Source organism: Camelus dromedarius, chromosome 2 (genome assembly GCF_036321535.1).
Source record: "Camelus dromedarius isolate mCamDro1 chromosome 2, mCamDro1.pat, whole genome shotgun sequence".
NCBI lineage: Eukaryota > Metazoa > Chordata > Mammalia > Artiodactyla > Camelidae > Camelus > Camelus dromedarius.
The window spans coordinates 108,808,312-108,822,888 of NC_087437.1; the positions used below are offsets into that span (position 1 = coordinate 108,808,312).

At 39.9% G+C, this 14,577-nt stretch overlaps 1 protein-coding gene across 1 annotated transcript; it reads right to left on the reverse strand.

Annotated features, from left to right (window-relative positions):
* Window positions 1-2,038: 2,038 nt before the first annotated feature.
* On the reverse strand, window positions 2,039-11,479 carry RWDD2B (RWD domain containing 2B). Its single transcript, XM_010977384.3, has 6 exons — window positions 11,318-11,479; window positions 7,089-7,263; window positions 4,198-4,424; window positions 4,034-4,101; window positions 3,552-3,914; window positions 2,039-2,938 (listed from the first exon to the last, which is right to left on the reverse strand). The coding sequence occupies exons 3-6, from the start codon at window positions 4,402-4,404 to the stop codon at window positions 2,704-2,706; spliced, it is 873 nt and encodes a 290-aa protein (XP_010975686.1). The 5' UTR covers window positions 4,405-4,424; window positions 7,089-7,263; window positions 11,318-11,479; the 3' UTR covers window positions 2,039-2,703.
* Between the last annotated feature and the right edge of the window lie 3,098 nt (window positions 11,480-14,577).

The window sequence follows — 14,577 nt, forward strand, 5'->3', positions numbered from 1 at the left end:
AACGTACGTACACCTGTCACATGCCATCAACTCTAGGCTGCCTTGCAGCTTAATGGAATTTTACGAATGATACGTTCTGTTGAGTTTCCCTGATATACAGCTTTCTTAAAAAAGGGGGAAAAAAAGTCAGTTTTTTATAAATGCCGAAAGTAACCATCAGTTCCGCACAGCAGCAGATGCAGGTTTTTTAAATGCAGTTAACGTACAGATGGTAGGACTGGCTTTGACTTCGTTACTCCAACTTCAGTTAACTTGGATTTGTGGGATTAATTTTAGAATTTTTAAATTTTGTTTTACTTAAGAGTACTATTGCTTGTGCAGGAATTACTTTTACAAATAAAAATTGACATGTAGCCAATGTTTTCTGTCCACATTTTTGCTTTCTATAGCTCTTCTAACTTTTAAACATAATTTGATTTGGGACTAATAGTTTCTTTAAAGAATTTATCATTATTTCTTTATAGATGATTCGAGTTCAAGGTATTTTTCAGATTAACACATTGACAAATTGTCATTGCGCAGTACATATATATATGCAATCATACTGAATAATTTTATATTTAAAGATGTGTATGTATGAAGTCTATAATCATTGGTAGAAGTCTAAGAAAGCTATATTGCCTATTCTAACATTTAACTGTAGTTTCTTACAGCTTTTTTTGGGTGTCTTACATTATATAATGTAGGCAGGACCATCTAACTTGCTGTTTTCTTTTTTGATGACTAATACTTCCATCCATTTTCAAAAATATTGACCAATCATGAGGTTGGAAAATCTGTACTTCTCTTGGTCACTATGTTAATAATCTAATGTCTAAATTTGGCAGGTCAGGGGTGGGGGCTGGAGGGTGGGTATAGCTCAGTGGTAGAGTGCATGCTTAGCATGCACGAGGTCCTGGGTTCAATCCCCAGTACCTCCAATCAATTAATTAATTAATTAATTAATTAATTAGACAGCTCTGTCTTGGAAGAAAACCTGTAAAGTTACATTATTGTAGCCTATGTTTTTATATTACACTTACAATCTATATATTGGTACATAGCAATGTATTATTAAAATAACGTACAAAAACTAAAAAAAGTTTTAGTAGTTGAGACCTGCTAAAAGTAACATGTGCATCATCTGATCCCTCTGGTGGCCTCTAGGGATGTTAGTCTCATGTTCTGTGAGATATTTCATCCAAATCTGAAGTGGCAGGGGGAAATCAGAAACAAAATGAACAGCTGACCCATCTGGCTGTGTGGTAGCAGTAGAGGAAAGACTGGCATTTCCAGGGCAACTGAAGGGCAGTGGGGAGGTGGGCAGCAGGAAGGAACTCTCAGGAGGCACATAAGGTTTGCATTCAATATAGGCAATGTACTATGAGTACCATTTGGATTCTTATTTGTGTTTATGTTTAAGATCTATCCACATTGCCTTGTTAGTTTCTTTTGATTTCTACCTAGTATTGGATAATACGTAGCATAATGTACTTACTGATTCACTTAGTGATGGGCACATAGGTTGCCTCCAACATTTTACTGAGATAAACAATGCATTGTGTCCCCTCCACCCCATTCCTCTAACCAAGTCTGACTCCAAGGAATACTCAACACATGGTACCAACCTGAGTGCTGGCAATTAGTAAATATTTAATAAGCACTTTTGGGACTGATTTATGGAGGGCCTCAAAAACCAGATAGTGTGTTGATTTGATTATAGGTCAATTTGCTGAAAATAGATTTACAAAAAGTCATTTCCACAATGAAAACCCTGTCCAAATCCAATTTGCCAAAAACGAATGCTCTTAATTACCAATTTGATGAATAGTTGGGCCTTGTTAAAAAGTTTGAGCTCTGCTTGTGCTTCAGAGCCTTCTGTGAGGCAAGCCAAGGGGCAGAGTGTAAGTATACAGAAATAGAGATAAACTGCAAACTCCAATTTAAGAAAAATTTCCCCTATCTTTCTATTAAATGGCTGGGGTAGATGCAAAACTAATGCTTTGAGAAAAAGCTCTTCATCAAGCTGGCTTTCCACTGCTAGTAACAGGCAAAGAAATACAAATAAAACTGGTTTTATTTCATAATAAGCTGTCTAGAGATAGGCAGGGGCTGGTGTTGGGTCAGTAGCTCAACAACATGAAGACTGGCATCTCTGTGGCTCTCTTGACCCTTCCTTCCCTCCTGGTTGAAAGGACTACTGCAGATTCAGCCATCACTTTGGTGTGTGTGACAGAGAGGGAAGAGGTGTCCTGACTGCATCAATCATTTTAATCAGGAAAACAAAAGTTTTCCCAGAAGTTCCTTGGCCAAAGCTGTGTCCCTAGGCCACCCTAGCTGCAAGAGAGGCTGAGAGAGTGAGCATTTATCCTTTCCAGCTTCTTTAGTGGCAGCAGATAGAGAAGGGGGTTGAGAATAGGTGGCAATTTGGACCACCAATATTATCTTCCTCAAATATAATTAACCTCTCTTTCAAAATAAGTAGTTTATATGTTGAGAAATTTCTATCAACAATTTTAAGATTATAATTTAAAATTCACTTCTTCATTCAGTCATGACATATTTTTAACACATGTATTTCAGCTATACTACTTTTCCTCTTTTTTCCCCCATAACATTCTAGAATGGAACTGAAGTAAAATGACTTAATCTTTCAAGAAAGAGTGGGGAAAAAATCAAAAGACTAACAGTGACAAAACGCTTTTCAACTACTCCTCTGCTCAGTTATTGTCCTTCCACACCAAAGAACATCTGGAAAACATCCCCACATCCTCTGGCATTCAGAAACTGATACAGCTGGCCAAAGTCCATGTGGTTTCCTCTGGCTCCATTCACACTGAATACTTTTTCTTCAAAAACTGAGAATTTTCTTTGTCTTCCCATTTCCTCACTTGTACCATCCAAAGGAATGTCTTCTCGATGGCGGATTAAAATTCTCTTCCAATTTAATTTTCTGAGTCTGAAAAGAAATTTTAAAGTAGAAATTCTGAAAATGTGTTGTGTATTCTTAGAGCACTGAAAATAGAAGGTATGAAACAGATGCATCAATGCCTTTTCCCAGAAGTGGAGAAATCTACTTTTATCTCATATAGATTTTATTTTAATCAAATGTGATCCTGGTCATTATCCCATCCCCAAACTCATTTATTGGTATTATCACTGCCTCATATCAGCATTTTAGAAGTGTGGAAATTGCTGAATCTCAGCCTCCCGAAAGGACTTCTCAGAAACTCATTTAGGATATCACTGGATAAATGAGATTAGAAATCCCCTTGGTTCACAACTTACAGCATCGCTAAGATGAGGGAAGAATCAGATCCCTAGAAATGGAGGGGATGGCAGACAGCATCTTGGGCAAGGGCTCAATTTAACATCTATCTACAGAACATCTCCTATGTGCATTGTGTCAGGCAAGGGGAGTGATGCTGACCATATGTGAGTAGTTTTATCTACTGACTTGAGACTGAATCCCCATAAGACACAACCCCAGGGACATACTGATTTCCACATCTCTAGTACAGTGTTTAGCACTAAAATTATTGACAAGGCATGCAAAAGTTATGAAAGCAAACCTTGACCAGAATTCTTCACAGGCACTTTGTGGGCCTTCCACACAAACAACACCAGGTTTCCCAGGCATGCTAAACCCAGACAGGGAAAGCTCCTTTGCCCACTCTAGAATATTCTTTCTTTTGCATTTGTTATAGATGTGATGGCTATAGATCCACAGTCTTGTAAGAATAAGGTCGACTGGCTGGGCTGTACTTCCTGGAGCAGCCAGAGGTGTGACGTCTTTGCTGACATAGCCAGAAGCATGTTCTCTAACCCACTCTGTGGCATTCAGTATACAGACATCTCCGAGACAATTCTTTTGCAGATATGCGGTCAGATCTGTATTCAGCTGAGTCTGCTGGGATCTACTTAATAATACTGATCTGATGGAAAAGACATAGGATAAAAAAAATTAAATCAATTTTCTTAGAACAGAAAACAAACTTGCTTTTATTCTAAGATTCATTTTGACCTCTAAAGTCGGCCAGTTTCTGTAACGTACCTGACAGTAATTTCAGGCAGAACTGCAGGGTATTTAAAGGGAAAAATACAGGCCAGAGAAAACATCACCTGATTTTTTTTAAAAAAAGAGAAAAAAAAGAATGTTCTAAGTGGTGTTTTAAGTTGTGATATGTTTCAGTTCTTCCAAAAGTGAAATTGAATTACCATTGCTTCCTCAGATACGTCCACATCCATATTGATAGTAAAGTAAACTTTTGAAGATCGTCCCTCCATTGTCCTCTTCTCAATACAGTCTTTCAGTTCTGCCAGAGCCAGCTGGTCATTCACTACGAGCTCATTCTCACCAGGGAACATGCTGGCTAGCAGGTCCAACTCAGAGAGCTGGGCCTCTGCCTGCTCGATCTCAGTCATTTCTGGATATTTGTGAGCTTCTAAGAAGGTACAGGTAAGAGAGGCATTTACACGTACAATCTTGAGAGAACTCAATACGTCAATATGGGTGCTTCCTGAAAACTGATTTGATTTTTCTCACAAAATATGAAATGTAGTCATTTTCCTGTTATTCTACTTTCAGATGTAATATGCTGAGGACTCAAATGATGGGACAATCCAATGAGAGCCATAAAACCCTCATAACAACCAGGCACCAAATTCCTCAGGATAGAGGTAGTTGGTGTGGCATCTTGAGCTACCACAGTGAGCAATTTCACTGAAGTAAACTAACTGTGTAGTCAAAAGCCACATCAATGATACAACTAGGAATGAAGCTCTGTTACCTTGGAAACATAGAATGAAAAGAATAAGTAAGAGAGAGAGTTAAGTGGATGGTTAATTTTTTTTCTCTCTTAATGTCCATTAGCTTCTAAAAAGCAGAAGAATGTGAAAAAGAGAAAATAAAGGCTAATTATCCCACAGCTCAAGTACACAATTATAAAATTCAAATGGTAGAGAAAGTTTAAAAGAATGTCTTTCTGGCTGGTGAGCATTTCCCCATCTGTCTAAGTCCCCAATCTAAGGAAGAGTTGTTGGTGTTTTGGAAACAGAACATTTTAAGCATTACACATATACATGTATGGGAAATACATGCTGGTATAATGTGTAAATACATGTACAGACTGAAATATATAATTAAAATGTATCTGCAAGAGATCATATATACACATATTTTTCCTCTACTTCCTACCCCTCTTCTCCCCCAAGTATATTTTGGATATTTATTCACTGTCAGCATGTAGTGATCTATCTTACTACATTCTTTATAGTGGTTTACTGTCATGCTGAATCATATAGATATGTCATAATTTAATGCATTCTTTACCTATTGTTGGGCACTTGGGTTGTTTCCACATGTTTGCTATTATGTACAATTCTACAATGGAAGTTTGTGTATGTATATATACAGAGTTCAGTGAACTGTGAATACTGCTTATTCAAGGGATAAGTTTGTAGAGATGGCTTGTTGGATCAACAGGTACAATATTTTAAGATATTGCCTAGCCGCCTTCCAGAAAGTTATTACATGGAAGTTTAAAATTTTTACATAGTCCCCCCTTTAAAAAAAAGTCTAAATACATAATCTTTTTAGGGTGTTTTATATCTGTGTGTGTCATTTGTGAGTTTTTATTTTTAAGGAGGCAAACTCACCAGCCTTTTCTGGACTTCTGGACTTTGAATCTTTGTTAAAAAAGTCTTCCCCACTCCAAGGTTATAAAGGTTACTAAGATGCTAATCAAATTAAGATTTAAATTTTTTTAATAATTTGATAAATTGACTTTAATTTCATTTGCAAGAAAAAGTGTGGGGATTTCTAATAAAACATGGAGGCTGAGCACATGTATTTATTTCTTTTTCTCTCTTTCCACCCCATTTAAATGAGAGAAAAGAAATAAGTTCTTAAACACAAAGGAAGAGGAAATAATAGATAAAAGCTTGGAAGATGGAAAGGGGTGAATGAGTTATAACTAACTTAGATTTCCGCTTTCTTCCTTCTATTAACTACTTGGTCAGGTGGGGAAGAGAGCTGCAGAACTTCGGAAAAGCTAAGAACTATCAACACCAGGTACCTTAGAAAACAGCAGTGTGTATGTAATAGAGAACATGAATTTATTGAAAGTCTAGAGGTCTGACATGGACCTGACATGGGGCTGATACTGACACTGTGGTGGGGTCCTTGCTACTGCCTAGCAGGGAGGAAGGTCCTGGAGGTCCCAACTTAAGATTTTTTGACACCTTCTTGACAAGGGGTTAGCATTAGGTTCTTATTACATACAGCTCAATAAAGGTGAAGTCTAGGCTCCCTTTGCTGGTGTGGGTGAGAGAGAAGCCACAGTGTTTTCTGTGGGATTTGCCTGGTGCAGAGCATTTATTATTTAAATGCTTTCTGTCTTGCTAGGCTGCACCTTTCTTGATACTTTTTAATTCTAAAACAACGTATATACCTTAATTAAGAAATACTTTGTTGCTAAAAAATGCTAACCATTATCTGAGTCTTTAGCAAGTCATAATCTTTTTGCAATAGTAACACCAAAGATCACTGATCACAGATCACCATAAGAAGTATAATAATAATGAAAAGTTTTTAAATATTGTGAGAATTACCAAAATGTGACACAGACACAAAGTGAGCTAATGTTGTTGGAAAAAATGGACAGACTTGCTCAAGGGTTGCCACAAAAACACAGTATCTGCAAAGTGCAATAAAGTCAAGTGCAATAAAACGAGATTTGCCTGTATATCCAAATAGTAGAAAATTATGAGATAATGTAAAAAATGTATATTGACATTGACATTCATGATATGTGTGGTTACCTAAAAAGTAGACTGTAGGACAATACAAATAATTATAAATTTACTATTCATTCTTATACTGTCACACATACGTGAAAAAATCAGAGAATTCACCAAACTGTTAAGTTGGCTAAATTTGGGTAGAAGGCAGAAGAGAAGGACTTCCGCTTTTCAATTTATATGCTTCTATATTGTTCCATGTTTCATGATTAGCATGTAGTACTTCTAAACTCAGCAGAAAAAAAGGAGAGTTATACTTCTGAAAAACAAAGCTCAATCCCATTGCTGCAGAGGACAACATGGCTTACCTTCTCACAGAGAATTTACTCTGTGAAATCCAACACCATTATTAAGGTTAGTGCTGTCTTCACAGAACTCTTTCTCGTCTTTGGTAAAGGTTTATCGAGCAGCTATTGTGTGTAGAGCTTCACTCCTCATTCCTTCTTGGAACTTTCTATTTACTCTGAAGATCAGGACTTATATCTAATAAAATATAGAACAACAAAGGTAAATGACCAGTATAGGTATTATCATGGGGATTAAGTGTGGGCATGATCAGTGAAATGGGGCATCAGGAAAGATTTGAGGAAGGTGGCGGGCTTTGAGTTGAGCCTTGAAGGACGGGTCAGACTTAGACAAGGGAAGGAGGAGGCATAGTGGAGAAAGGAGAAAGGTCTGCAAGGCAGGAAAGCACCAGAACAACAGCACAGACTGAACCTGTCCCTTCTTCACAAGGCCAACTACCAAGGCCTAATTCAGGGACTCGTCATTTGGACTAGTTACTTCCTGTTTGTCCCCGAAACTCATTCTAGGCCCTTCTTTTCCCTGCCCTGGACTCTGGGCAGCTGACCTCCACAGCCTACAGCACCCAACTCTGCCTTTCTTGTGCTTGAGTTTAGCTAATGCCCCAGCAGGAAGTGAGAAGCTGGGAGGAGAAAGAGGCTGGGTACCTTTCTTCACTACTCCTTCCCTGCTTTGCTGGGATTCTGACAATGGCTGTGACCTCCTAAGGCCTCCTAAGAGCAGCTCTTCTTTCTCAGCTCCAGCAGAACTTTCAGCGTAGTTATAGTCATGGCTCACTTAAACCTGGCCACACCTTTGTAAATAACTCCTTTATTACACAGTCTCTTCAAAGTTTCAAAGTGCAGTGTGTGTCTGTTTCCATCCAGAACCTTGACTCCTCTTACCTGGACTCTGCCTCTAATATCTCTCCATCAACCATCAACTCACACTCCACATTGCCATTATACTGATCATACACATTGTCTAATAGAAGTAGGCTGAGACAACCTAGAGAGCACCAACTATCCATTAGGAAAACCCACATAATTGGTGATTGAGCAACAGTGTTGTGGTCTGGGAGGATGAGGTGGGGGTGTGTTAGGTTCCCGGAGGGAAGACATACTGGCTGATGACCCTGACAACTTGCCAATGGAGTGAACTGATCCCAGTTCACCATCTGGCAGTTAGTTTCACAGACTCAGTAGCACAAAATGCCAGCACATTGAACGTGGATCCACTTCCCAAAGGCTGCCTTGCATAATCCATCATCAAGCCCTCTAAGAACATGTCTGTTTATTCAAGTCTTTATTTCATCAAATGTAGTTGGGTCATTTCCTTAATATCAGAAAATGGTATTTGGTCAACAGTGTAGCTAGTTCACCGTATGGTACTTTTAAGAAGCAAAAAAAGTTCTTCCACTTAAAAAGAAATACAAATTACTCAGAGGTATCAGATCAGTAGCTGCAATGGGTCCTTCCAAAACACACCAAAGTTGGGGGAAGGGTATAGCTCAGTGGTAGAGTGCATGCTTAGCCTGCATGAGGTCCTGGGTTCAATCCCCAGTGCCTCCATTAAAAACAAACAAACAAACCTAATCACCCCTCAAAATAAAACATATTTTAAAAAACACACCAAAGATTATGGGAATGATCAATGTGGTGGGGTGTTAATTAATGTGGTGACTTCATCAGGATTCACTGGACACAAATTAGGAAACTATGAAGCAGTCAGTCTTGCACACATTGGGATGTCTCCACACACTGGAGTATAAACCAATGCCAACACCTCGTCATTCCTATCCCAGTGTATTTTCAACTTATGTCCTTAAAAACACCTTACCAGGGTGTCAATGCCATGCTAGGGGAAAAAAAATACTACATACAGCATTTTGTGCTTATTTAAGTTCTTGAAATGATGAATGACACAAATTTCAATAGGTTTCTTTAGGGTGACCATGGGTCATCCTATTGTCCTGACTGGTTTAGTATTTCTTAGGCAAAAGTGATCCCATTTGGACAATAAATTATACAGTATACTTTTTTGTGTGTGGTTTCTCTGAGTCTTTATTGTTGGATGCCAATATGCACCATGGATTTCTAAGAGGGGGGTTTAGTATGCACAGTATCCCAAACCTGTCTGATCCCGAGACATTTTCTTCCAGACTTAATGATATTAGCTCTTCTCTACAATTAGAGCCACACACTCTTCCCTCCTTTAAACACAGTATTTGCTGAACTCTCCAGTGACTTCACGTATTTCTATATTCTACTGTTTTCACTTGACATCCTAACTTAGGAATTTGCTGTTATTTAAAAAAAATCTTCACAAATATTTAAAATTCCTGAATTACTGAAATTCCATAAATGCCTTTTACAGTTGTGTTGGAGTTGAGGAAACTAGGAAACAACTCTTTAGATAGTTATTAGAGGAGGTGAACTTGCTTTGGTTTTTCATCATCATGTTTTAAGAACGTACCCTGTGACCAGACTGCCAAGATGCAACTCCTGGCTCTGCCACTTATCAACTGTGTGACCTTAGGCAGGTGGCTTAATTTTCTGTGCCTCAGTTTCCTCATTTCCAAAATGGGAATGACAGGTTTGCAGTTGAGGATTAAATGAGGATGTGTGGAAAGTGATTAAAACAGTGCCTGGTAACAGAGTATGTGCCGTCAGAGTGCTTGTTATTACTGTATTGTAAGTATTGATATTATTATTATACTCATTCAAGAAATGTTTCTTGAGCATCTATTGTGTACCAAAAACTGAGATTATAAAAACAGACAGAAGTAACAAAAAAAACTGCTGTCAGATTTAATCTAGTGAGAGAAGACCATGACAACAAAAAGCACACACATATATATGTCTAGTGAATAACAGTTATAAAGAAGATAAAGAGGATAAGGTGTAAGTTGGGGGTGGGGGCATGGTTCAATTTTACATGGGGTTTTCAGGGCTGGCCTCTCTGCTACCATGACTGAAGGGAAGAGACTTGAAGGCACTAAAGAAGAAAGCCATGTGTTTATCTGGGCAGAAAAGTTTTCAAGGAAAAAGCAATAGCATGTTCAAAGTCCATGAAGCAGGACAGTGCTACACCAGGTGGCTAGAGCAGAGTGAGCAGGAGCAGGGTTTTAGGAGACAAGGTTAAAGAGGAAATAAGGGGCAGTTTATGTTGGAACTCTTAGGGCATGGCCAGGATTTGAGAATTTATCCTGATATGGAAGGCCACTGGGGGGGGGGGGGGGTTGACTAACTGCTGAGAACAGTGTAGGGGAACAAGGATGAAAACAGGGTGACCAGGCAGGCACTACAATAATTGGAGGAGAGATGATGGTGGCTTGGATTAGGGTGTGGTGGTCAAGGTGGTGAGCAACTGTTCATGTTATGGACATAGAGGAAAAGCAGAACCAACAGGATCATTGATGAATTATACATGTGATATGTAAGAATAACTCTAAGGCTTTGAGAAACTGGAAGCATAGATTTGTGATTTACTTAGATGGGGAAGATGGTGGAAATCTGAAGCGTGGTTTTAGACATACTAGGTAACCCAGTGCCTTTTAAGACATCTGTTAAGCAGAGATGTCCAGCAGACAGTTGGATGTAAAATTATGGCATTTATAGGAGATCTGGCTGGACATAAAATTTAGGAAGTAATCAACATCTATTTTAAAACATGTTTGTTTAGTCACTCAGGGAGTGAGTGAATTTGGGAGAAGCCCTTATTAAGTTTAGAGGTCTAGAAGATGAAATGGAAGCAGCAAAGTATGTGATCATGGGACGCAGGGGTGGACAACTACGGGAGTGAGGTCACAAGTGACTTGTCAAATTACTTTCGTAGATGAGATTTCAGCCCCAGAAACACCTTTAAGAGAATTTTCTAACTCAGGATTTTAGTAAATGCTGTAAGAAGGCAGAACGTAACTTTAATTCCCTAATCGGAATCCTTTTTCGTCTTTTTTTTTTTTTTTTTAATCAAAGGGCAGAGCGGGTCTGGCAGCCTAAGTCCTTACATTCGCTAAGATGCCGGGGCCACTACAGAAGCCCGGTGCGCAAGCGCCGTTGCCCCTAACAACTGACAAGGTCGTGGGGGGTGAGGTGGGCGGGGCCAGGAAACCCCGAAATCAGCTCTAACCGAAGAGCAGTGAGCAGCCGTAGGAAGGCGGCGCCAACAACTCGCCAAATTCCTGGGAGGTGGAAGGGCCCCGGCGGCGTCAGAGCCCCTAGTCCCGCTGGGCACCAGTGGACAGAAGACTCACCTCGAGACATGGACCCCACCGGTGCTGTAAGCCCGGGTTTCCTGGCTGCGCGGGCAGCTCAGTTCTCATCCGGAGGAAACCTCAGAACTCTAGGCCTGGCTAACCAGGCGCCTACAAACCGCTCTGGCCGGCAGCCTAGGGAACATGAGACAGCGCACTGCCGGGATGGCGCATGCGCGCTCGCGGCGCCGCGCGTCCCGGAAGGCGGAGCAGCGACCCCAGGGATTCCTGGGCCCCTTTTCGTGCTTGTCAGTCGCAGAGTTTTTATTCTACCCCACTGGCGTTTCACGGCTGCTGCCACTGAGAAGCACCCGGCATGTTTCCTGGGTCAGGGAATGGTCCATTAAAGTAACGCTCCTCAAATATGAACTTATAAGGGGTCTGTCAGGAATCTTGGTATAAGATCTGGATTCGGTAGGTAGCTGGGTCCTACGTTTTGCATGCCTAAGATCTTCCCAAGCTGTAGCGATCCTGCTGGTCCCTGTACAACACTGAGTGGCAGGGTATTAGGGAAAGGCGAGTGTGGATAGTGGCCGTGGCAACCTTAGGAAAGACCCTGTGTATGCACAGAAATTTATCCTGGCTAATAAAAGGACAGTTTGAAGGCAATTCCAACACGAGAGCAATTAGCAATGTTTTTCTTCACAATCTAAATAATGCACTTTTGGGGGGTTACGTATTCATTGTAGAAATCTCAAAGATAAGATACATAAACACTGATACTCATTGATGTCAGGTACTGTCATTGCTAACTTCGCATTTTTTTTTTTAAACGAAAGTGAGATGAGTGCAAATGTCTTCATAGCTGCATCTTCTACTTGGTGTCTTGTGAACATTTTTCAACGTCATTATATACTTCTTTTTCCTCCAACTTTTATGAAAAATTCCAAGCATACAGCAAAGTTGAGAGAATTCAACATTGAAGCAGTGGAGCAATTCACAAGGGAAGGAGAAGGAGGGAAGTGATTTTGCTCCCCAAGGGACTTTTGGTAATGCTTGAAGACATTTTGGGTTGTCACAATTGGAAGGGTGCTTTTGGCATCTAATGGAGAGAGCCCAGGGATGCTGCTCAACTTCCCACAAGGCACAGGGCATCCCCCTACAACAAAAAATCCGCTGGTCCAAAACGTCCGTAGTGCTGACCTAGATATTATCATAGTATTTTGCTCCACCAGCTTTGACATATATCTAATTCATCCATCAGTGCCAACTATTTTGATGAATTGCAAAGTAAACTGCAGACGTTAAGTATACTTCTCCAGATGTACTTCAGCATGCATAATGTTAGGATTCAAATTGCTTTTTTTCTTTTGAAGTAAAAATGAAGTGTGCATCTTAAATGCATATTTGCTGAGTTTTGACAAATGCATACACCTGTGTAACTCAAATGCTATTAAGATACAGAGCATTACCAGCACTCCAGGATGTTCTGCCATGCTTCTTCCCAGTCAGTCCCCACCCCAGCCCCCAAAAGGCAACCACTGCTGATTTTTTCCCCACCATAATTAGTTTTGCTTGTCCTAGAACTTCATAGGGGTAGAATCAGGCAGTGGGTACTTTTGTATAAGGCTTCTTTCAGTGTACTATTTTAAAGATTTATCCATGTTTTTGTGTATATAAGTAGTATCTTTTTATTGCTTAGTGGTTCCATTGAGTGACTACAGTTCTTCCATTCTTCTTTTGATGGAAATATGGGCTGTTTCCAGCTTTTTGGCTATTATAAGTAAGGCTGCTATGAACATTCTTGTACATGCATTTTATTTCTCATGACTATATTTCTTCAATAAGTATTTATTAAGCACTTAATATGTTCCAAACACTTCTAGGTACTAGAGATATAGCCATGAACAAGACAAAGATGTCCCATCTCTCAAAGAGCTTACATTTCTTGTTTCTATGTATTTATGGGGACAGGCAGTTAGGGAGGGGAAAGGGATAAATATATAGGTAAATACAAAAGAAAAATACCAGATAGTGATCATTGCTGGACAGAGAAGTAAAATAAAGTGATGTGAGTGACTGGGTGGCTATGTTACGTAGGTTGCTCTGCCAATTTCTTTAGAGAAAGTGACTTTTCAGCATTCTAGGTAGAGGAAGCAGGTGGTGAAATGGTCCTAAGGCTCTGTTTTAGAGTAGGAAGAAAAATGCCTGTGGGCTGAGTGAGCTTAAAAAATATCAGAAGTAAAATGCAGGAGAACCAGTCTACCCATCCCCCTCCATTTCACCATTGTTATTCTGGCTGTGAAGGAAGAGCTGGGCTGGGCTAACTCGTAAATCTAAGTGTAACAAGTGTTGGATTACTGATCTGAGTTCTGCTGGGCTAACTCATAAATCTAAGTTAATAAGTGTCGGTTTGCTGATTCCCTGCTCATGTTTTTTTTTGTTTGTTTGTTTTTGTTTTGTTTTGTTTTGTTTTGGCTAGCCAGCTGGATTTTCAGAGAAACACATCTGGCCTTGAAATGTTGGTTTGCTGCCTCCCTGCCTCTACTTTTGTGATAAACACGCTGCTAAAGCTGTTCCATGCCTATTGGCCGAATACCCCAACCTTGTAATTAACCCTATAAAACCTCATGCACACGTTTTGGAGGTGCTCAGAGCTTCGGAGCAGAAGCATCTCTGAGCCTGCTGGTGTAATAAATCTGAGTACTCCATCCCTCAGAGTGGTGCTTGTTTCTTGGCTGGCCTGTCGTTTCCATAACATGGCCAGTTTAACAGGTTAAGATGCCACTTTCTTAACCTCCTTTTACATGATTACTAATAAGGATGAACGTTTCTTCATATCATGTTCTTTTATTGTCAATTACTTGTTTATACCCCTTGCCTTTTCTATTGGCACCTCCATCTTTTTTTTTCCTAACGATTATTTTGTCTTCTGCATGAGACTAAACTCCAGGTTGAGAAGGCCTACGTTTATTTAATACACTTCAGAGGGCTTGGGACTCACGTATTTTGAACAAGTAAACTGTAAATATTTGTCAATTTTACCCTCTGACCGCACGGTTAGTTTAAGACAATTTACATACTCAACTTTATAAGTCGATAGGCCAGAACTAGGGAATCTGCGTGAAATTTAAATGCCCCCCCCCACCTTATTCAGGCTTCACATGTGATGTGTTTGAGTAAGGTAATCAACCAGGACACTCCAAACCACCAGGCACTCATACAGTAGAAGCATTTAAATAACCCCCTAATGACACAAGAGCAGAGAAAACTCATTGCCGGCAGACTTCCGGGTGCTGTCGCATCTAGACTTCCGGCGT

Bases quoted from the DNA above. Each gene is read 5' to 3' on its own strand.
- RWDD2B (XM_010977384.3), bottom strand. From the start codon at position 4,404: ATGACTGAGATCGAGCAGGCAGAGGCCCAGCTCTCTGAGTTGGACCTG. The intron at 3,915-4,033 runs GTACGTTACAGA...CTTTTCCATCAG, and splicing joins CTGCCTGAAATTACTGTCAG to ATCAGTATTATTAAGTAGAT. The intron at 2,939-3,551 runs GTTTGCTTTCAT...ATTTCTTTTCAG, and splicing joins TGTGAAGAATTCTGGTCAAG to ACTCAGAAAATTAAATTGGA.